Source organism: Hordeum vulgare, chromosome 5H (genome assembly GCF_904849725.1).
Source record: "Hordeum vulgare subsp. vulgare chromosome 5H, MorexV3_pseudomolecules_assembly, whole genome shotgun sequence".
Lineage (NCBI taxonomy): Eukaryota > Viridiplantae > Streptophyta > Magnoliopsida > Poales > Poaceae > Hordeum > Hordeum vulgare.
In genome coordinates, this window is record NC_058522.1 from 578,432,743 (window position 1) to 578,457,089 (window position 24,347).

Below are 24,347 nucleotides of genomic sequence, written 5' to 3' on the forward strand. Positions count from 1 at the left end.
TTGGTAATCGTGTACCGTTTTCATGGTCCGCGGAGCGTCAGAGAATCCCGGGAATGTACTAGTTGGCGTGGAAGTAGTACCGGTGTGTGCAGCCCTGGGTGTGTGCAACACACCACATTCTTGTGGTTGGATGATTAGATGGAGTGTGATATTTTCAGTGTATAAGGGTTCAAGTCCTAATGCTTGCATTATTTATTATTTATTTTAGGATGTTCAATGATATGCTTTCAGGCACTATTTTAGGATATTTAGGTGGACTGTGATATTTTAGGTGTATACGGCACTAAAAAAAAGCATAATCATCAACTTTAAAATGACAGTAGTGGCTAGCATTGATTTTATGTGACATGAGACTCAAATCTTTTTAACTCAATTAGATTTAAAATGAATCTAATATAATGGAAATTTAAAAAATTGAAGATGAATTTTACAAACCGGAAAAGAGGAAGTAACTAGGCACGGTGCGGGATCGGGCGCCAGGTGTGCTCATCGGATTAGGTGTGAGGTCTCCCTTCCACGCACTGTTCTACTCCCTCCATTCCTAAATATAAGATCTTTTAGAAATTGTACTATTAACTACATACGGATGTACATAGACATATTTTAGAGTATAGATTCATCCATTTTGCTCTGTATGTGGTCTTCTAGTGAAATCCCTAAAAGGTCTTATATTTTGGAACGGAGGGAGTACTTTTTATCTTCCAACCGTCTACCCTCCGCTCTATAACTATATCTGCTCTATTAAGAGCATCTACATCCGGATTTTTTCAACTCTGATTTCTCAAACGCCCAGTGGCTGGTCAATCTTTAAATAAAACATTCTTCAACTAGGTACTTCATATTAAAAACCTTAAATTCGTAGTATTACATGCAATGTAAACCTACTCGGAGCTTGTTAGGTTCCACCGTGCACATGTCCGGCAGCCGGTTGTGCCCCTCGTAGTGTTGGTCTGGTCATCAACGAGGTATAGTAAGACATGGGACACTAGCCGGCTCACATATGTCGAGTTCCCGTTGTCTCCCATGCCCTACTCTTCTTGATGGGATCCCGCAACCCGGACGGTAACGGTGGTCATGAGATCGATGATGGATCCCTCATGGGAGGAGGCGACATCCGCACTGGTTAAACATACGAGGCACCGGAGAATGCGACTCCACCTCGCCAACATCCATCGTCGTGAGGACGGTCGTCGCTTCCTCCTCCTGATGCCTTGCATGCTGGGCACACCGCGCCATGTTTGCGTCGAAGGACGCCCATGGTGTGTCCTCCCACCTGGCGCACCAATGGTTAGGTTAGGTGCCCACACCGCATTCAGACGCCACACAGACCTCATCGTCTCTGGTGAGGCATCGATGTCACCCCTATCGGTGGATCCATGAGTTGGTTGGGCGGACGCAATGGATTCCCGACGGAAGGAGTCCGAGCATTGTCATCACGCGGCCTCCTCCCTGAAGCGGCGGAACGCAAGCCGGACAATCATCTAGTCCTGAGGGTCGGGAGGTGTAAGACTCGGATCCGCTACCCGCCGAGCCGAAGAACGTCGGAGATCGCCGGACGGGAGCTCCGGTGGCGAAGTGGAGCGGAGGAGAGAGTGAAGTATAATGATTAGGATTTGGTCCGAGAAGGGGATAGAAATGAATATATATATATATATATATATATATATATATATATATATATATATATATATATATATATATATATATATATATATATATATATATATATATATCTATGTGTGTGGGGGGGGGGGGTCGGGTGGGCCAGCGCGGGCCGGTTCCCACGTGACAGATGTGCCCGATCACGCCTGGGCCTCCCCATATCTACTTTATATTTGTACTGAATATGAGTGATGTCGGTCAATCACGGCGTGTGAGTTCAGTTTGAGGCTTCAGTCTGGGTCGGGTTTTGTGACCGATCACTAATCGGTCTTTTGCCCGGACATTTGGACGGATTTGGGATGGCTGACCGTAGATGCTCTAACACGCCCAACACATATTGACATATAACGTTTTCATCAACTTCAGTTACGCGATTAACATTTACTTCCTCTATCAACTAATATAAAAATGTTTAAATCATTATTTTAGTGATCTAAATATTTTTATATTAGGAGTACTTGTTAAATAAATATTAATTTCGTCTGCAGAGACATGGCGACGTCATAAATATGTATGTAGTATATACACTAGCAAAAGTGTCCGTGCGTTGCAACGGGAGGAAAGAACCACCATCTTCAACGACGATGACCACATTATGTTCATATCTCATCGCAAGAAAATATTTCTTTTTTTAATTTTATTCACAATTCACAAGTTAAAACGATGTTCATATTAATAAACAAATATCATGGTTGTCAAAAAACTTGGCAACTCAAAGAATTATTCTGAATTTCAAGAAACATATTTTAAAATATAGCAAAAGGACCCGTGCGTTGCAACGGGAGAAAAAAAACCACCATCTTCAATGGCGATGACCACATCATGTTCATATCTCATCGCATGATTTCAAAAATTTGTTCACAAATGCAAGAAAAAATTTCTTCTTTTAATTTTATTCACAATTCACAAGTTGAAACAATATTCATTTTTTAAAAATATCATGGTTGTCAAAAAACTTGATAACTCAAAGAATTATTCTGAATTTCAATAAATATTTTTTTAAATATACTATAATATTCCGATCCATCCTGACAATTAATTCTTCAAAATTCACTCACGTATATAATCTGAAAGACTCAGAAGCATTACTGTTGAACTGCATACACTCGATCATTCGTGAACATTTTTAAAATCAAAAACATTTTTTACTATTTAAAAACATTTTTTTAAATTCCAAACAATATTTTATATTACAAACTGTTTTCAAGTATTTTCTTGTGAATTGGCGAATCATTCATTTTTTGAATTATCAAACATTTTTTAATTGCATTAAAGAAATTTCGCAAATTGATGGACTTTTTTTGATTCACGAATGTTTTCTCCAAAATTACGATTTTTTTAATATGTAAACATTTTTACAAAAATCCCGAACAATTTTTGAATTTGCAAACATTTTATGTTTTATCAAAAATTTATGTAAATATAATTTTTTGAAATTTCGAAAGTTTACTTTTGATTTATTTGAATAAGAAAAAATAAAAAGAAACAGATAAATAATAGTAACTAAAAAACTAAAAAAAATAGGCCCCCTCCCATGGGCTGGCCCAAATGCGCGTATTGTGTATTTTTCAGGGAGCAGAGCGTAGTATAGCTGGTCCCTATGCTTGGACCGGCCCATGCGAGGATTCCCTGCAAAACGTTTTTTATAACTGGTATTGATGGGTAATATTAAAAAATTTTGAAGGCAATTTTAATGACGTACCATAGAAGCAATATGTGTTTTATTAGTAGGGATAGATATGTGTGAGTTGTGGAGCTATGTGTGTATATATGGGCTTGGAGCTGTAAGTTGGTTCGTATGGTAAAGCTTTATCCAGACGTGCGTGTACTATCGATCTTATGGTAAAGCTTTATCGAGATGGCATCAAACCAAAGCGATTAGCATGTGACACACACAAGGCCCCGCCGGTGCGTTGAGGTCGGCCGAGATAGCCCCCAGACCAAGGCCGTTATCAAGGAACGGGGACCGAGAGCAAGTGTGCTGATGTTCTTATTTCTTTCTCGAACGTGACGTACGTACCCGTGCACATGTGCAATGCATGGTCCAAAAGACCGTCCGATGTCGGCACACATACAAATTGCAACAGCAGCAATAGGTACGCCACTTTTCAGGGGCTAAAAATATACTCCCTCCGGTCTTAAATATAAATCGTTCTAAAAATTCAACAAAATATTATATACAAATACTTATAGACATAATTTAAAATATAGATTCATTCGTTTTGCTCTTATGTGATTCATAAAAAAAATACTTAAAAAATTATATTTAAAAACAGAAAGAGCAATTAACAACATACACAGGTGAGCACATGGAAACCTACGGGCAGCACATGTATATCGTTCCCGCGGTGCATAGAAGCATGCATGCATGATCATTTGTCCTGAATGATAGAAAGTGGAATCTGCAATGTTTTTTTGTTTTTTGAGAAAACGCCTTCGTTCTAGCTGCTTCTTTGGTTAACAGTGCAACACGCTGCAGCATATGCTTTGGGTCGTTCAACGGGCAAATCCTATTTGGTGCTGCAGGCGTCGATTAAAGTGCATTTTTCTTAATCGGTGCCCGCAGCGCCGGTCATGGGCCGGCCCAGTAGGATGGCGGCTTACCCGGTCTTTTCCATTTAGCTTTTTTAGGACTTCTTTTTCTTCGGTTTTTATTTTTTTCTTGTTTTTTATTTACTCTCTTTATTACTTTTTCCATTTTTATTTTACTTTAAATTTTTTTGCAAAAAGTACAGCCCTGTTTTTATTTTTATTTTACCAAATTCATGAATTAGTTTTCAAAATTTGTGAACACTTTTTAATATTGGTGAACTTTTTTCCAAATTTTGATGACCTTTTTTCAAAAATGATGAACTTTTTTAGGGTTTGTGAACTATTTTTTCAGTTCAACGAACTTTCTTTAAAACATTTTTCAAATTCATGAACTGATTTTGGAAATCCGTAAACTTTTTTTAGATCACAGTGAATTTTTTCAAATTCATGAACTTTCATTTCAAAATTTATGAACCATTTTCTATTTTATGAAAAAAATATGTCCAGTTTTGTTTTTGTTTTTTGGTTTTTTATAGAAAAATCAGCCCTGGAACTGGGCCGGCCCGTTTTGTATGGCCTGTAGGCGCTGGTTCTCCTAGCCAGCGCTTAAGGCGCCGACTAGGAGCTCCCCGTTTAGCGCGCCAGAACTACATATAGCCCAGTGTGAGGCGGACTTATGTCTCGCCTCTGGCGGGCGACCTATTGAGCCAGCCCATGATATCTACGGTTACCTCAAAATTACAATTTGAGAAGTATTCCTCCTAAACATCACTCTTATTTCTTCATCTTACGACAAATGGCGCATTGCATGTTTATCATTTGTTGTAATCTGGAACTTTTTCCTTTTCGTAGATCCGCTATTTTCAAAACATTGTATCCATTAAACCGTGCGTCCAAATCTTGAACTGTTTTACCCTTGGATTCTTCGCGTTTAAATCTTCAAAACTCGATCCCATGCTAATAGGTTTTGACAAACTCTTTCTTTCACGGAAAAACCGGTCAAAAAAACTGTGCCTCTTGTGGAAGGAAAAAAATGCGTACTTTTTTTGTTTTTGAGAGGCTAGGTCGTACCCTCTTGTGGAGCCAAACATGTGCCTCTCACGGAAGAAAACCAGTGCCTCCGTAAAAAAAAGCAGAAAACACATTTTTTTCCTCATGCCTCTTGCGAAAGCAAAACTGTGTCTCTCCTGAAAGAAAAACAAACAGAGGATGCATTATTTTTCCATTTCCTAGAGGCACCGACGTGCCTCTTGTGGAACAAAAACGAACATTTTTTGAACTTACATACATTTCTTGGGATGGAAAACATATGTAGAAAATAAAGAACATTTTTGAAATTTCATGAACATTTTCAAATCATGAACTTTTTTAGAATTGGTAAACAAAGTTTGAAAAACAAATTCAATTTTGAATAAACATTATAAAAGAGAAACATTTTTTCATAAAGCATGAACATTTTTTATAAAAAATTTAAAGCAAGAACATTTTTGAAAACTCTGAACAAATTATGATTTTTTTTTAAAAATACCTGCACTTTTTTTTAATAGCCGAGACACCTCTCCGATCAGTAACCAATAGCGGAACGTGGATTCCCGTGTTGGTTCACACATATTCCACGAAGATCGTTATCGGTCAAACCGCGATGCCCATGATTCAATCAATCCCGTATGTGGTTCCCTTTGTTGAGCGGTATGTTACTTGCCCGAGATTTGATCATCGGTACATTTTTGCCTAGTTCAATCTCCTCGCCGACAAGTCTCTGTACTCGCTTTGTGATAGAAGATACTATGACTAACTCCTTAGTCACATTGCTTCCAAACTTTTTGTATTGTTGTATTACCGAGAGGGCCCAGAGATACCTCTTTGTCATACGGAGTGACAAATCCCAGTCTCGATCCATGCCAACCCAACAGACACCCTCGAGATATGTGGAGAGTATCTTTATGATTACCCAGTTACGAAGTAACGTTTGATACGCACAAGGAATTCTTCGGTGTCAGGGAGTTCCATGATATCATGGTCTTAGGAACAAATATTTGACATGAAGAAAACAATAGCAATAAACTAAGTGATACAATTAAATGCTATGCTTATGGTCAGGTCTTGTCCATCGCATCATTCTTCTAATGATATGATCCCGTTATCAAGTGACTACTCATGTCTATGGTTAGGAAACCTTAACAATCTTTGATCAATGAGCTAGTCTAGTAGAGGCTCACTACGGACACGGTGTTGTCTATGTATCCACACATGTATTTGAGTTTCCGATCAATACAATTCTAACATCGATAATAAACGATTATCATGAATAAGGAAATATGATAATACACAATTTATTATTGTCACTAGGGCATTTTTTGAACACAAGTTACTTATCTTGAGACAAAAAAAATGGATAGGGATTGTCTGAATCCTTGACATCATGGTTCGATGGATGAAATATCTTGGTGGAATATGTGGGGACCATTATGGGCATTCATGGTCCCGCTATTGGTTATTGGTCGGAGAGGAGTCTTGATCATGTCCACATATTCTTGAACCCGTAGGGTCACACACTTAACGTTTGATGTCACAAGAGTATGATGAGATAATAAGATGGTGTTGTCGAATTGATTCTGGACATCACGAGGAGCTACGGAATGATTCGATGACAAACAAAAGATATATGGAAAGTATTTTCAAGGTTATTGGAAAAGTCCGGGACATTTCGGTATTGTACCGGAAAGGTTCTAGAAGGTTCTTCAATGAGACCCACCTACATGGGGGGACCTACATGAACGTGGGTGATGGATGAAGGCACATATCTTGTCCATGCGCACGAAAATCCCCCCTAAAAGGAATTGGATCAAATCCCAAAGGGATAAGATCAAGATCCCCCAAAAAGGAGGGTTCACGGTCGTTAGGGAAGGAAGGAGGAGAATTGCTCCCCCCCCCCTCTTGATGTGCAACCCCTAGAGGCTTGGAGGAGGGGCCAAGCCTCCTCCCCAATGCCTATAAATAGAGGAGGGAGGGCTGGCAGCAGCACAAAACAACCCGACTTTTGGCGCGTCCCTCTGGTTCCATACGTTCCTCATCCACGCAGTATTTAGCGAAGCTCTCTCGGATTTCCATCATACTTCCACCACCACACCGTCATGCTGCCGAGATCTATCTCATCCACCCCCCCCCCCCACCTCGCTTGCTGGATCAATAAGGAGGAGACGACATCAAGCTACATTTGTGGGCAATTCACAATCATTGTTCGTGCGGTGCTACATCGGATTGATCCAACGAAAGTACGACTACATCACCCACGATCATTAGATTGCTAAACCCACGTGTTCTACAAGGATATGTAGAATCTTTCCCACTCATTGCGTATCTTGGATTTGTTTGTTCTATCGTAGGAAAGAAATATTTTACTTGCAGGAATCCCTTCAACCTCTAGGAAGAGATTTGTTAGTTGCATATATCTTTTAACCCACCAAGATCAAGATTGATGCAACTATATACCAATACATTATAATATGGAAATCACATATGTAACCCACCAAGGAAAACAATTTTGTGCATATTCTTATTTTTGTTCTAAGGAAGAACCAATTTAACAAAAAAAAGTTAGATGCATATCAAAATATATTTTGCATTAACATGCATTATAATTATATCAGAATACATCATGTATTAATATTTAATATCATCTTTACATTGACAATAATGGAAGAAAAAAAATACTATATATGTTCATGAATTCATACAATTTGAAGGTGTCATGAATTCTAGATATGATCATGAATTTAGAAAAATCATTGATTTCTACAGAATACTTAACGATTTAAAATAAGGAAACAATAAAATGAATATCAAAATAACATAGAAAAATCTAAAGAAAATCAGTGAAAATGGAAGAGACAACATAGAGAGAAAAAAAAAGTTGGAATGTTAGATTTCCAAAACTGAATACATAAGATTGCCTCTCAGAGTGAGCGTGTAGTGCGAGCGCGCAACATTAAAAAATATTTCACGAAACAAACAGAATGTAAGATTTTTTTTTGTGAGACAGTCATTTTGATTCACAAGAGATTGTGTATTTCCTTGACATAAGTATGAACCGGCTTTTTTAGGGAAAGTATGCACCACCTTGACTGCATGGTTTTAAATAGCGGATAGCGGGCTGGTAGCGGATTGGATTCCGCGTAGCGGAATGCGGATGGCAGCTGATATTGCGGGCGCTATGTCTGTACGTAGCGGATTTATAAAAACACTAGATTCTTGTTTATATCACTAGAACATGAAAAAAGTAATGACATTTAATTTGAGTGATAGCGGTCAATAGCGAATGCTATATTCGCTATTTAAAACTACCAAAGACAAAACATGGATTGTCTTTTTCATACACATAGCACAAAACTTGTGTCCCATTAGTACGGCCCCTTTTACTACGCAAAATGTGTTTTAGGCTTCCTAGCCCATTTGGCCATATACCTTCTCTCATTTTTACGGGGACCCTAAACCTCTGAACATTATCGAGGAATACATACTTCCATGTTGTTTGCTAAAAAATAACTATTCAAATTTTGTGGGAGTGATTTTTGTTTTCTCTCAATCAAAGAACACTAGCTCTCATTATCAAATCCCTAAAGAAAAGTTTTGTTTTAAATGGAATCTTTTCCTACTAAGGCCATTTCTAACTGATCCCTAAAAATAGTAGAGTATCTAGTAGAGTAAAAAATAGTGGAGTATATTTACTCTACTAATTGAAAGGAGTAAAAAAATCATTTGCATTTCATTTTTGACGAGCGAAACACATTTCTTTTTCCACTTTATTTCATTCAACAACATTTTGATACATTGGAGTGCTTAATTCACCAATTCTTTGTTGCGAGAGCAAGACAAAAAAAAGAACCATAATTATACATTTTAAAAGATATCCAACTTCAATAACTGCTCCTACTAGTTGGATCAATATCTTCTCTATTTCTTGATTGTTGATGTCTGAATTCTCGAGCTTGCACACTTCTTTCTTCTTTGATTTTAAAAAATTAGGTGTTGTTTCCTCTTTAGTCTCTTGTCTAGTCTCATCTCTAGTATTAATTGTTGTTTCCTCTTTAGTCTCTTGGCTAGTCTCATCTCTAGTATTAATTCTAGCAAGGAGTGCACGAACATCTACCAAATTTCGTGCTATCAATAAATCAATGTATTATTCTTCCCAATACCAAAACTTGCATCCTTCCTACACACAAATATGAACAAACTATGAGCTACCAAAATTGCGCCTGATCCGGTGAACAACCAAATCAAAACAAGCACATATCCTATATTTTGCACTTGAAAACACCCATTCGGAGCACCACCTGCAACAGGCAGTGGTCGCACTTTATTACCGGTAACGGTGAGCCGACGATCTGTGGGGCAGCATCGTGCCCGTGCAACGGGCGGGCTCGTCTTTGCCGGTGAACCATCGATGGGAGAGATTTGACTGGCTAGAGGAGGAACTGATGCCAGCATACGGCGTGGAGGCATTATCGAGGATGTGTGGTCCGGTTCTGGTCAATCCATGGCAAGGCGCAGTAGCCTGCGGTCGAAAGCTCAATTACAGGCCAGGGAGATTCGGCCAGGACCAGGATACATGCATGCAGGTGCTGCACGCACACTGGAGAACTACTACTGTGTATATTTGTATTCATCTAGCTGAATTGATTTCACAAAATGAATCGATGCTACCCCTCTCAATCCCCTTCCTCTCTTTCCACGAGAAGGAGAACGAGAAGGAGAAGACAAAGCAAGAAGAATAGAAAGAATGGGCAACCAAATGTATGGAAGCATCCATGAGTAGAATCAGTGGATGCATATCCCGGGCACCTTCCACTGAAACTTGTCGGCCCTCTTGTCCGGCACCGGCGCCGCCGTGTAGTTCCCCCACACGTGGATCAAGGCTATTGCTTAATCAGGGCTAGGATGAAAGCTCTATTTTTTACTAGTGCATCTGTCTATGCCTATGCTTGCATTCGTGTACGTGTCACATAGAAGACAACACACATTTTCTTTTACAAACAAACAACACTTGTGCTGCATAAGCAGCCTACTGCTTTAACCATCCATCTTTAATTAATTACAGGCCATGGAGATTCGGCCAAGACCAGGATACATGCATGTGCTGCACGCACACTGGAGTACTACCGCTCTGTGTATATTTGTGTACATACATATATAATAACTTACTAATCATCTAGCTGAATTAATTCCACAAAATGAATCGATGCTACGTACCCCTCTCAATCCCCTCCCATCTCTTTCCACGAGAAAAGGAGAAGGCAAAGCAAGAAGAAGAGAAAGAATGGGCAACCAAATGCATGGAACCATGCATGCAACTCATCCAACCAACAGCAGTTGCATCAGTGGATGCATATCCCGGGTACCTTCCACTGGAACTTGCCGGCCCTCTTGTCGGTCACCGGCGCCGCCGTGTAGTTCCTCCACACATCCAGCACATTCCTCAAATCATGCAGCTTGGCCCCAAGCCCAACGCAGCAATTCGCATGCAGCGTGCAGATCTTGTTGAGGTCCCTGCTGAGCTGACAGAAGCCGCTGATGTAGGTGGTGTCGAGGAACTGGATGGCGACGCCGAGGCGGTCCGTCATCTCGTGCTTGATGAGGTTGAACACGTCCTGTTCGTGCTTGCCGAAGAAGCGGTACCGTCCGGCCTGCCAGTGCCGGTAGAACTCGATGGTCTTGTTGCATGATCGCACGAAGAGGAAGCCGCCGTTGGGGAAGTTGCCGAGGCTGTAGGGGTCCCCGATGAAGACGTCGCTGGAGATGGCGATGTCCGCCCCCATGGAGATGTGCTTGAACGGGTCACGGAACCACATCACGTCCACGTCCTGCATTGCCACCATTAATTTATAGCATTTTGCAGCATACATATGTTAGCAATGGAGATCGACAGCAAGATGGATTGTACTGTGTTTTTATATTCGTATGAATGTTTCAGTCGGCCGGAGGAGACAAACCACAAGTTCCGACCCGCCGCCGGCCCACATGCATGATTGATCCGTATGTGGTACTAGTAGAATCTAATGGCTGCCTAGCGTGCAACATGCATCGATCACCATCGTCAAAGTCCACACGAGAACAGTAGCTTAGCCCACTCCGGTGGACTAGACTCTGGACAATTCAACCGAGCACGACCGGCCAACCCCGTACAGGTCCAGCCACCGATCCAACGTGCAACACACCAACAACCACGTAACCAACCTATAGCTAAGCAACTAGATCGTCACAACTGTATGTACGTGCATCTCAACTAACTGTGATCATCGACCGAAAGTACGTAACATGCATGAAGGTACGTACAACATACTGTACATACAGATAAATAAGCAGTGGCGTACCGTGAAGAGGAAGTTGTATCCGAGCTCAAGGATGGTCTGCTGGAACTTGTTGCGGCCCCACATCATCTCGAGGTAGTCCTTGCTCATGAAGAACTTCTCGCCGCGGTAGTCGACGCCGGTGGTCCTGAGGAAGTAGCAGTGCCGGTGCACGAGCTGGCACCCGGCGTACGCCGCCGGGTCCATGGTGACGATGACGAGGTGGTCGAGCAGCCGCGCCACGCCGCCCTCCCCCGTCCGGAAGCTCTCGAAGAAGAGGTCGAGCAGGGAGCCCGGCTTGGTCCAGGCCGCGTTGATCTGCGTCATGATCACCGTCCGGTCCGCCGTCGCCGCCCGCGCCAGCACCTCCTCCAGGTCACCGTACGGCGACGCCTGCACCACCGTGAGTACCAACATTGAATCGTAAGTTGACAAAGCAATTAAGTTCGTAGAGCTGTGCACATTTATGCATGGACCGATTCGGACGCGCGGGCAAATCAATGCACGCCTGACGACCATGCATGCCGGCCGGTGCCAGCTTAAGCTAGCAAATTAAACATGTACTCCTCCGTTCCAAAATATATGACCTTGTACAGATTTTATTAGAAAGTTACATACGGAACAAAATGAGTGAATCTACACTCTAGAATATGTCTATGTACATTTGTATGTAGTTTATAATATAATCTCTAAAAGGTCTTATATTTAGAAACGGAGGGAGTGGTATATAAGTTATAAAAAAGAACGGTTTTTTCTCCATGGACTGGCCGGCACATGTGCGGCCTAATGATGGACGGTCACATGGAAGCATGTACTCCCAGCACGAAAATAGATTTTGTATGTGAGAGAGAGGGCCCATGCCGCCATACACGAACGCGGCCTGGCAATGGGGGAGCGGGGCCCACGTCAACGGCCGTGCTCCGATCAGCCACAGAACTACCAGCCGTTTCAGACGCCACGTGTACGGCTACCGCCCGGCGGACGCGTGCGCCGTCGTGGCGCCCATGCCGACAGCATAGCGTAGTTACATGTCGTGTGTCTTCAGGGAATGCTCAAAGCAGCTACTGACGTGCACAGTGATGACTCATGTAATGGCCTTTCTTGTCATCATGTGAAGAGGCTGCAACGGTGATGGACCGACGACTCGTGTAGCAAGATTATCTTTTGTTCATCATGTGGAGATGCTACGAGAGTGGTGAGTCATTAGTGTTGATAATGACTTAATGAGGACAACAAATGACACCTACGACGAGAGTGCTAGAAATACATACATGGACATGGGGAGGATGGAAAGAAAAGGAGGGGGCGGTTGTTGGAGGTGAGCAGAGACCAGAGAGGGGGGCGGAGAAAGCAGACGTCCACATACATTCGTCGACCTCGAGACGTGAGCTGGTCTCGCTCGCCGCTCCACCACCACCACCGCTTTTGGGACTCGATCAACACACGGCGCAAACCCTTTCCTTTTGGTTACCCGGTCGCCATCGCCTCACGCAACTCATTCAAAAAGAGGATGCTCTTGTCTTCAATCTTAATTATATTGTTAGCATGAAAACGGCGTCTCTGGTTTTTAGTATCCCAGATTATCCCTCCACCGAATATGTACATGTAACTGGCTTGCATGGCATGGCGCCACCACCTTGGCCAGTTGCTCTTGTTCCTTTCTAAGACTAGTGTTTTGGAAATTATTAATGGGGGTGGAAAATAGTTGGAATTATGTGGAAATATCTTGAGCTGCTAGTGCTACGTGCATTTGACCAACGATCGGCTGGCTGTGGGAACGCCGGAGACGTGCGCGGAGGGGAGAAGTATGTACTGTAGTACTCCGTATGATCCTATTACCTACAGTGGTGATCCTGGGAGAACGGTCATAACTAATCAATCAATCCGGAGTTAATTTGGGCAGGGCCTCGCTCAAACTCAACAGCTAGATGAGAAGGGTGCGAGAAGAATCAAGAGGTAGGCACCAAATTTGCCAGCTGATGAGAAGGGTGCGAGCGCGCGAGTGTACCTGGACTGGGGCGGGCGCCGGAGCGGCCACGACGGCGCTGAGATTGTCTGCTGCGTCGGAGGCATGGTCGGCGACGGAGCGCAGGTGGTGGTGCTGGGCGGCGGTGCCGTTGTTGTGGCTCCAAGCGACGACGTCGACGAGGCTTCGGCCGGGGCTGGCGGACATGAAGAAGAGGACGCAGACGGTGGCCATGGCGGCGCCCAGCACGAAGGACACCATCGGGCTAATGCTGCTGCTCCCGCCGCCGCCCCCCGCGTCCCCCTTCATCTTCCCGCCCCCCAACATCTACCTGACCGACTGAACACCTCTCCCTTCGTCTGCTGGTTGCGCCACCGGCGTGCAGAGCGCTCTTGAGATAATAGATGGTTTGATCCGGCCGAGGGATGCTTGCTGTGGAGGTAGATAGATAGATAGATAGCGATGCGGCTGGGAATTGGCACGGCAGGGAGTGGATGCCTCTCCCTCTTGGGTGGTGGTGGTGGTGGCCGGGCAGGGGCAGGAAGGGATTGAAGAAGGAGCAAGCGAGGGAGCGGAGGCTTTTAAGAGGGAGGGTGGGAGGAAGAAGATGACGGAGGGAGTGGAGGATGGCGCGTCGTGGCGCGCGGCTTAGAGGCGACAGATCATCTTATTCCCACTGATTGAGCCTGCCTGCCTGCCTGATTACCCGAGCCGGAGCCGGTGATGTCTTCTCCTCTCTTATTTCTCTGCGTGTGTTGTGTTGTGTGGGCGTTGATGGAGCAGGTTTATGACAAAGTCACGGCTTTGGTTGTGTAATATGAACATCGCGTGGGTGGGCTCGCCTCTCCTCTTGCTGTCAACTGCTCTGTTTGGTTCCAAATAAGTCATCAACTTATAAGTTGAAAAGTACAAAAAGTGATTTATTTTCCAAACAGACCCAACTTATAAGTCATCCCAACTTATAAGTCATAAGTTGCTCAACCCCAACTTAAAACTTATAAGTCATCCACTTTTACATGAAAATGTGATTTATAAGTCAGATGACAAACAAACAGGCGTGACTTATAAGTCACTGGTTTTAAGTCACCTGACTTATAAGTCAGGTGATTTATTGAAACCAAACAGGGCCGGAAAGAAAGGAAGGAAGAGAAGGGAAAGGAAAGGAGGTGGTACTTGGCTTGTTGTGTTGGGTCCTACCCCGATGGCGTGCGCGGGGGGTGTTGAAAGTCTTGTTGCCAAACGCGGTTGGCGGGCTACGACGACGAGATAGCCGCCCGTCCTGCCCGTGCCGCTCTGTCTGTCTGTCTCTAGCCCCGTCCGCGTTACTCCTGCTGGTGCCGCTGCCACTGCCATAACGCTTCCGTTTTGTTCTCCTGCGTACCAAGTGCTCTGCTCGGCCTGCTGTTGTCCTCTAGCTTGGACTGCTGCTCCTGGTTACCCGCGCCATTTTTGGACGGCTTTGCTTTACTTCCCCTGTGTTCATCTCGAGGCCGTTTCGTTTCGTCGTGGGTCGTACGCAGGGCGGCGATCACGATGACCGATTCATTACGCACTTACAGCATCTACCAGCCGGACCTTGCAACGTCCGGTCGTACGCAAACACTGATCGATCACGTTTCAATTTTTTTTCTATGCATCCAATTCTATCATATTTCATTTCTTATATTTATACAAAAGCATGTTGAATATATCCTATATACTACTATCAACCTTCGTTCTCGTTGGTCATTACCTGCGTCGGAGCCTGCGCCGTGTGTGTCGCATCCTCCAACGTCTGGCCAATGCAGCCCACTCGGAGCGGATGGAGTTTCGGATGGTCAGCTACTCCGGCCACAGATCGACCACCCCCGATGGGTCCTCCTCCAGCGCCTGTGGCTCCTCCACGGGCTCCTCCCCCTCCTCGGAATCCACCTCCGGTTCCAGAGATAGCCTCGCTTTCCTTCAAATTCGGACCTCTTCAAGGAGGAAGAGGCGGTGCTGGATCGTGTTGTGTCGATGGCGTCGTGGCATGACTGACGGGCTCGGAGATGGAAGTGCTCGGGTGGCGGCAGAGAGAGGGAGGAGGCGGATGTGCTAGGGCTTGGGGCGTCGGCTGGCTTAAATAGCCGGCCCCGACCGTGGAACGGCGCCACGCGACGTTCGCACTACACCGACGGTCGAGGTGCCCGTCGGACCGTCGGGTTCTCCGAGAATTCCGCGTGGGGCCAAGCCATCAGGCCGACAGGATGGGCACGTCCCGGGCTTTCAATATCCGTCCCATATTTGGGCTGAAAATAAAGGTGCCGTTCAGTTCTGGCGTTTGAGGCCGCTTTAAGAGGCTCGTATGGATCGAATTTTTGTGATCGAGCAGTGACCGTGTTGACTAACCAGGTGTTTGAGTAGGATTTTAGGGATACGGTTGTAGACGCTCTTATCTCATCCCTAGCAGACTCCGTAAAAGAGTGACCCGCAAAATGGGTTTACAGGTCACTACAGAGCAATTTTACGGGCCATTTCGTGCGTTAAAGATCAGACCCCGTATATGAAACTGTAAAATTTTAGAAGAAAAAAGTTTGCGGATGAAAATACTACATCATTCATCAAACTACATAATGGTTCTTCATGAAACTACATGAGTTCTTCATACTACTATTAGGTAGGGGGACCGCGGGCCGTGCAGCGTACCCGAGCCAAGGCTACCCAAAATGATGGGTGCGGCGGTGACGACGCGGCGGAGGAGCCGGAGGAGCTGAGTCCTCGTCGGAGTCGAGGTTGATCCAGATCTTGTACTGCTTGGCCTTCATGACGCGCAGGTCCGCCTCCTTGAACGCGCTCGCCTGCGACGCTGTTACCCCTTGATCGAGGAAGATCTAGTCGATCTCAAGCTCGCGGCGGTTGTGCGCGGCGTCCTCCGCCGTCTCCCTCACCAAGCGCTCCATGATGGCGCGCGTGAGGTGATCCTCTTGCTCCGGGGTGAGGTACTCCTCGGGGCCGATGACCCCTCCACGCAGCGGGACGACATCGTCCTTGAGCTTGACGGTGAGCGGCTCGAGCTCCTCCGGCCTTCTCTTCACCAGAGTGATGATCCGCGAGGACGAGGCGCCCGCGGACGAACTCCCAGCGGCAGAGGAGCCGATGCGTCGGGTCGTGAGCTCGCGTTCGTACTCCTCGAGCTCGGGGCGTTCGAATGCCGGCGCCCGTAGTTCAGCCACCTCCGCGATCCCCACTTTCATGCGACGTCGGAGGTGCGGCGGCGATGGTGCTCGGCATCATCCCCTCCATTTGCGTGGCCGTCCATGGTCGGGACGACCGCTATGGGTTTTTTGTCTCGTCGACAGCGAGAAATTAGGGCGGAGTGGGAGATGAACCGCCCCGGAGCTGCGTCGGCGGCGAGAAATTAGGGTGGAGTGGGAGATGTATCGCGACGGAGCGACGGCGGCGGCGAGAAATTAGGGCGGAGTGGGAGATGAATCGCAACATAGCTGCGGCGGCGGAGGATAGGGTTTGACCCGTAAACGCGTTGTGAAACCGGGTATATGCAGGTTGGGAGGGTTTTTTCGGGGTCGTGATAAAAAATTACAGACCGAATACGAGATACGGAGTTTCTTATGACCACTAAAACGAACTGAACGTGTATACTCGTCGGAATTTTATGGGGCTCGGTCTTTCCACGGGTATGGTAGAGATGCTCTTACGTAGTTAGCTGGAGGGCCACCTCGACGCACACACGCACGATTAACACACGGCAAGAAGATGGTTGTGTCTCCTCAAAAAAGAAAAGATGGATGTGTATATATAGTGGTTCATTGTTCGTGGGCACGATCGACGTGTGCAAACGTGTCAGTGTCACGTGCTAACGTCCAGGAGGAGGCTGATGATCATTGAACCGCGCGCGTGTTCCTCGATCCATCCATGGGCGACGGACGGCGATGAGGTGTGCGTGTGCGTGTTGGTTGTGGTCAATTGACCTCGCTTTCAAACAGTCGGTGCGGTGCGGTGTGGTGCGGAGGAGGAAAATGGACGTGCTACTTGCTTGGCTAAGCTGGTGCCGCACTTTGCCGTGTTGGGTTAGCCTAGCCTATGTGCGGTCGACTTCCTGCCCTCTCGCCGTCGAGCCCAGTCAAGACGCGGCCGCTGGCTATCTACATAGCTAGCTGTTTGGTCCATCGGTGCAAATAAAACAGCTTCGCTAGCATCTCCGACCCGCTAATTTCTTCTGATATCAATTCCTGGATAGGGGAGTACAACCCTATTTAGTACTTCTCCGTCCCAAAATTTTTGTCTTAGATTTGTTTAAATATGAATGTATCTAATCACGTTTTACTATTTAGATACATTCATTTCTAGACAAACTTAAGATAAGAATTTTGAAACGGATGAAGTATATGTCCGTAAGTAAAAAAGCATTTTGAAATTTAAATTAAGTCCGATTCACAAATCGTGTGGGATCACACCAGCGTCGGATCGAATAGTCTGATTACAACCAAAATATATATGACTATGCTTATGGAGAATCTACAACCGGACCTTCCAAATCAACCTCAATCATCCGAACAAACCGCCCGATCAATATTCAATCATAAAAAATCGATCCAGATGGATCTATTAAACCGGGCTCAAACCCCCGGGCTGACCGACACCTCCATTTTCAGCCTAAATATGAGGCGGATATGGGAAGCTCGGGCGCGTCCGGACACGCCCGTCTCGCCCGCACTGGCCTGCATCAACCCTATATATATTCGTTAATAATAGGCAATTTAATATTTAAATTAAGTTCGATTCACAATTCGCGTGGGGTCACACCAACACCGGATCATATATTCCAATTACAACCAAAAAAAGATAAGTATGCTTACATTTTATACGCCCCGCATCCTTCTCCTCTTCCTCTTCCTCATCTTCTCCTATCCGACTAACCAATGTTGTTGGTGATGTGTGCCCATGTCATTCTGTGTGTATGACTCTTGCGTGCCCGTCTGGGTGTAGGACTGCTCCAGTCGGTGGTTGTCCGATTGGGTAGGATCCAAGTCTTCCATCTGCCCAATCTCACAGCCATAACCTCCTCCTCCGCCATCTTCGTCGTGGATGACATCGACCATCTCACTGTCCTGATCGCCGTACGCCAAGTCGAACGCTCTTGGCATTGTAGTGAACAGTGTGTGGGCACTCATCTGCTCCCCACCCGTCGTCCGAGCCCAGACGAGCCACGGCGACAAACACTCCGAGAAGATTGGTGTTGCGTTTACATTGGCATTGTAAGTCACCTTCCTGGCGGCTGTTCCGAGCTGTTTGGCGACGTAGTAGTAAGGAGCAATGCTCCAGCCACTGAGCCCTCTGTACTACGGGTTCGTCCGCCTTCGCACCGAGGCCTTCATCGCGACGTCCACCACGACCACCACACCGGATGCCAGCACGCGCACGGGTAACCGTCAACTTCTTCAGCTTGTCCTCCTCTGTGCTCTTTGCTTTTACGCCGACGACTTTGTCACGTAGACGAGCTGATTTTCTAGGGAAGCATGATGCTCGGATCCTTCGGCACCTCCGCCACCTCCATCTCCGACAGGTACTTCTCCTGTTCCATGTGTCGGTGGGGAAGAAAGGAGAGGGTGGTCAAAAAAGACGGGAATTGGGTGGAGAGCAATGAGGGATGAATGAAGGGAGTCGGGGATTAGCGCGGAAACAGTGCGGGTTTCTAAAAAGCGCACGCTTCGCCTCTCTTTTGGGTGGGCCTGGGAGTCGAGTCCGACGTTTCTTGTGTCCAGACTTCCGCACAACCTCCTTGTTTGGTTCTGGTTTGCTGAAAAATAATGATAAAGATCGTCCGGCGAACCGGCACACGTCCGTGTTGGATGATTTTTACGGTTCGTATCGTCCGATCCGAACAAATGACAAATGCAGATGGTTTGAGAGTCGGTGTCGGAGATGCCCTTAGCCTTTTTTCCATTTTATACACCAGCTTGAATCGTTTAGTAATTAGCTTCCTGTTTATCCAGCAAATAAAAAATTCAGCTTCCTGTTTGTGGAGTAAACAATGAGGGTTAAGCGGCAGAATATAGGCTACAAATCCCCGCCATTCTGCCGTCAATCCCGGAATTCTCACAAGACTAAGCTAATAAATATTCTTCTACTCGCGGTATCTTTGAACCGAACATGACAGATATGCCAACGCTCTGTCGGTGCGTCGCGTAAACCATGCATCTAGCGTCGCCCACATATACTACTCGGGTGAAAATAAGAAAGATATACTACTACTACCTCCATCACAGTTTATAAGGCACACACGTGTATCTAGGTCGTCAATTTGACTAATATAAAATATATTATTTAATATAAAAATTATATCATTAAAAATAAAATATCTAAAGTTTTTAATGATATATTTTTTATAATATATGATTATCAGTAAGTTGGTCAAATGTATGACCTAGATACACGTGCCGGACTTATAAACTGAAACGGAGGGAGTACTATACAACTCCGGCTGTGGTATACATTTTCTGGCTCACGTCGCCTTCACGGTCGATCAAATTTCTTTTTCGTACTGACGTCTGCTCGATGAACTTAACGGTCGTCGGTCGTGCCGCCTAACCTTGATTCGGGCTTGATTAATCCGGCGGTCTCGCTGGAAAACTCGTACCACACCGACAATCAATTCATTCCGATGGAGCTCCAAGTCAGTACCAGTACACTGCGCCGGCCGAACGTTGGTTAGGCGCAGCCGTGGAATTAGGCTGCTCCATCACACTTGGCCCCGTAAGAGCATCTCGTCAAAAAAGACTTGACGCGCTTAAAATCAATGTTTTGTAACGTCGGTAAAAAAAAAACAGGGCTTCAGCAAACGTTGTAAAATAAAACGCGTCAAAAAATCATTTGTTTCGGGCTGTAAATTTTGATGTGCCGGCTCTTGGGCTGCAAATATAGAACGACGTACTGTACGCGTTGACTGTTGCAGATGGGACCGTCAGATTGGACGTCGTATTTTTATGTATCTGAAAAACCTCTTCATCATTTCCGCGCGTAAAAACGTTATTTTGATGTTGTAAAAAAAATTCTAACGTCGCTACCGCTGTTGCAGATGTTGTAAGGTCAAACATGGTGGTGGTACTGTGCGTCACATGGTCCAACGTTGTTCTCCTGATATGGATGGACGGTTGAATTCAACACCCTGCATACACCAACCTCTCTGGTAATAATTTATTTAGTTTCTATAGCCAGGAATGAGAGGGAAAGGTACTACAGTGCCATTTTTAACCCGGCCATGGATGATCATTGGCATGGCCTGGCATGGATAATTAGTAGTGCAGTGTTAAACAAGAGCTACATTGTCCAATAAATAAAATAAAAGAGCTAGTAGTACTATAGCTGGGAATAGTACAGAGGCCAGGAAAAGTATCGGTGCCATTTTTCACCCGGCCGCCCATGTTCATTGGCATGCGAGGAATAAGGAATGTGTGCTGTGCTGTGCTGTACTACTGTCCAAGAGATGAATAAGAGCAGGCATGGCTCATGAGTCATGACTGACAGAGGCCCCATTACGTGCATCACGCTAGAATATGGTAACAGTAGTGGGAATGCGCTCACGTACCAGTGCACCGGCAGTAACCCGTTGCTTCTGCCCATTTTCGTGCACATGGTCATGGCAGAAGAAACGATAGTGTATTCTTGGCATTCATATGTGGTGATCGATCGATGTGGTCGATTTTTGTCGTGATAACACGCATGTTGCCTATGGCGTATGGTAGGAGAGTTTGCCTTGCACGTACGCACGGCGGGGCGACATCTGTTGCACATGTTCGAAGCTTTATTGTGCCGTGCGCAAGCTCAATCACCCGATGTACGTTGAATTAATTCTACAGACTCCAGAACACATTACTACTCCCTGTACCTAAATAATTGTTGTTAAAAAAATTAATCTACTCTTTCTATTTATAGTTAATTTGATACAGAAGGAGTAACATGCATGCATGTAAAACAGAAAAATACTACTCGTATGATCGCAACATTCTCAACCAATCCATGGCATTCGTCGATGATAGATCATTAGTTAGCTTCTTTTTTTGCGAGTAGATCATTAGTTAGTTGCTTGCGAATTGTGATGATTGACACCAGCACACCGGAAAAAAGAGAATCGAGCTAGAGACGGGAGTAGTTTGTTTGCACATGCGCATGGCCCCTACCTACATTGACGTTGCGACGCCTGGCTTTGGAGCAGTTGGGGCTATACTGTTTGATTGCACAACGGTTAGTTTAATCAATAATGCAGGGAAATATAGTCAACGAACATGCGTGATTAATCCTAAACTAGCTTTGCTTTGCATGCATGGCTTTTTAAGGAAAGCAATTACCCCTCTCTATCTCAATAACCATAATTGAAAAAAACTAAAGGAAGTACTCCCTCCATTTCTAAATATACTCCCTCCGTCCCAAAATTCTTGTCTTATACGTATTTGTTTAGATATGAATGCATCTAGTCACGTTTTAGTATTTAGATACATTCATTTATAGACAAATTTAAGACAAGAATTTTGGGACGGAGGAAGTATGTCTAAAGCAATTACCCCTCTCTATCTAAATAAGTACAATTGGAAAAAACTAAAAGGACTATATACGGAGCAAAATGAGTGAATCTACACTCTAAAATATGTTTATATACATCCGTATGTACTTTTCTAGTGAAACCTTTTAAAAAATTATATTTAAAAACGAAAGGAGTACTACATATGCATGTTTTGGGTGATTAATCATAAACCTGGTAGTACAACGGTAGCCTACAGGCGTAACCTAACTGCCGCGAGCAACTTCCGCACCAGCTGTTTAAATAGGTCTACATGCAAAATGTGCTGAAGCCTGCATGCAGGCTGATCAAACTCTCAGGTGCTTGTCGTCCAGACAAAACTACTGTCATGGAAATCGGAATTTGTATTGCAAGGGATACAGAGCATGAATGACTGTCAGCATTCCTGCATATGTGATCAAATTTCCTAAATGGGTCACTAATATCATTAACTCTCGGATGGTCCACTTCTCTTGAGGTGATCTCGGAGGGCAACATAAATATCATTTGGCTAATTGGGGTTTGATCTGCAGGACAAAAGAATTTGGGGGTATATGGGTTCCTAATATTAGAGAATTTAACATGGCTTTGCTAGCTTCTTGGGGCAAAAGATTTTTTGACAACAACGATAGTGACTGGAAGAAGATTGGGTTCTCCAAAAATTCTTTGGGCCAAAGAGGATCTACCTTTTGAAAAAGTATCACCTGGGCTCTTAATGCCTCTAGAACTCTTTTACAAATGGAAATTGGGCAATGATGCTAACATCAGTTTTTGGCATGACACTTGGGCTGGGGAATGTTCCCTTAAGGTCCCATTCTGGGACTTGTTTGAGATTTGTAACCAAGTTGACAGCAATGTTGCCCAAGTGTGGGATGGGAGAGTTCTTAAATTGTCTTTTAGGAGATGTGTTGGTCATGATGGGACGAACAAGTGGGAAAAATTGGTTTCCTTTGTGAGGCAATATCCTATTTACTGACCCTGATACTCCTATTTGGACTTTGAAATAAAATGGGATCTACTCAGTCAAATCTTTTTATGACAAAATCAATTTTGGGTGTGCAGTTTCTGCCATGGGGGCTAAACTTTGGAAAATTCGCTGTCCATAGAAAATTCATGTGTTCCTATGGTTATGCATTTATAACAAGGTCCTTATCAGGGATAATCTAGCTAAAAGGAGGGGGTTTGCTGATTTAACATGTTTGTTTTGTGAGGAAAGTGAATTTGTTTAGCACCTGCTGTTTGACTGTGTGGTGGCTAAACATGTTGGTCCTTTGTTTTTGAGTGTTTTGATATCAACATTATTACGAGTTTTGAGGTTGTTTTTAGATTTTGGCATTCAAAAAAAAATCAATTTTGAACATGGTTACTGCTGCCTCCTTGTGGAGTATTTGAAAATTGAGGAATACCTTTTGTTCTCAGGGGCGCAAATGCAGAAGCATGAATTGCGTCCTTGCCGAGCTCCGTTTTCATTTGCAGCAATAAAAAGTTCTCTGCGTCTGCGCTTGGACTACTTTGTTGTTGAGAAGCATTTTTGTGCTGGACAAGAAACGAGGGGAAGTCTTGAGGATCGCCTGAAGATGGCCCGGGACGGGAGTCCCAGTGATCTGTAGTAGTCTTCATATCGTCCTTGGGTCCTGTAATAAATATTTGCTGTTAAGGTAGGAAGGACTATACTCTCGTGGTGATGTTTCTCTTAGTTTCCTAGCTTCCCTAGGAGGATTCATGTCTTTTTTAGATGGGGATTGATCTGCGCCGGCGCACCGGTACAAACTTTTGGCCGGCCGCGCGCGATCCGCATGCAACATTTTTTCTGCTATGCAATAAAATTTTGATGTTATGCAACAATTTTTGTAACTGTTGCAACAAAAACAAAATTTGTAGCAAAAAAATATCTATGTGATCGTAGCAAAAAAAAAACAAAGCTGATGGTACGTGGTAGCAAAAGTCAAACGCCGGTTGTAACAAATATTTACGTGACGCGTATGCAACTTTTTTAGTGAACGGTTGCAGCAAAACATGATGCCGGTTGTAGCAAAAATTAACACAGTTGTAACAAAAATAAAAAAACATCGATTGTAAATGAAAAATCCGACGAACTGGAGTTGCAACCAAACGTATATGCAGCTTTTTTACTGGGACAAAATGTAGTAAAAAAATGCTTGCAGCAAAAATGACGCTGGTTGCAACAAATTTAGACAAAAAATGTTGCATCCACTAATCAGAGAAGCGCGCGGGTGGAAAAAAATATGGCATGGGCCCGCGCGCGCGAGGGGCTACCGGCGCGTCGGTTCGGCTGGCGCGCGGGTGA

General features: G+C 44.6%; 1 protein-coding gene across 1 annotated transcript; it reads right to left on the bottom strand.

Annotated features, from left to right (window-relative positions):
- Positions 1 to 10,218: 10,218 nt before the first annotated feature.
- On the bottom strand, positions 10,219 to 14,345 carry LOC123395097 (uncharacterized protein At4g15970-like). The gene is made up of 3 exons (XM_045090031.1): positions 13,549 to 14,345; positions 11,565 to 11,933; positions 10,219 to 11,054 (listed from the first exon to the last, which is right to left on the bottom strand). The coding sequence occupies exons 1-3, from the start codon at positions 13,831 to 13,833 to the stop codon at positions 10,569 to 10,571; spliced, it is 1,140 nt and encodes a 379-aa protein (XP_044945966.1). The 5' UTR covers positions 13,834 to 14,345; the 3' UTR covers positions 10,219 to 10,568.
- Between the last annotated feature and the right edge of the window lie 10,002 nt (positions 14,346 to 24,347).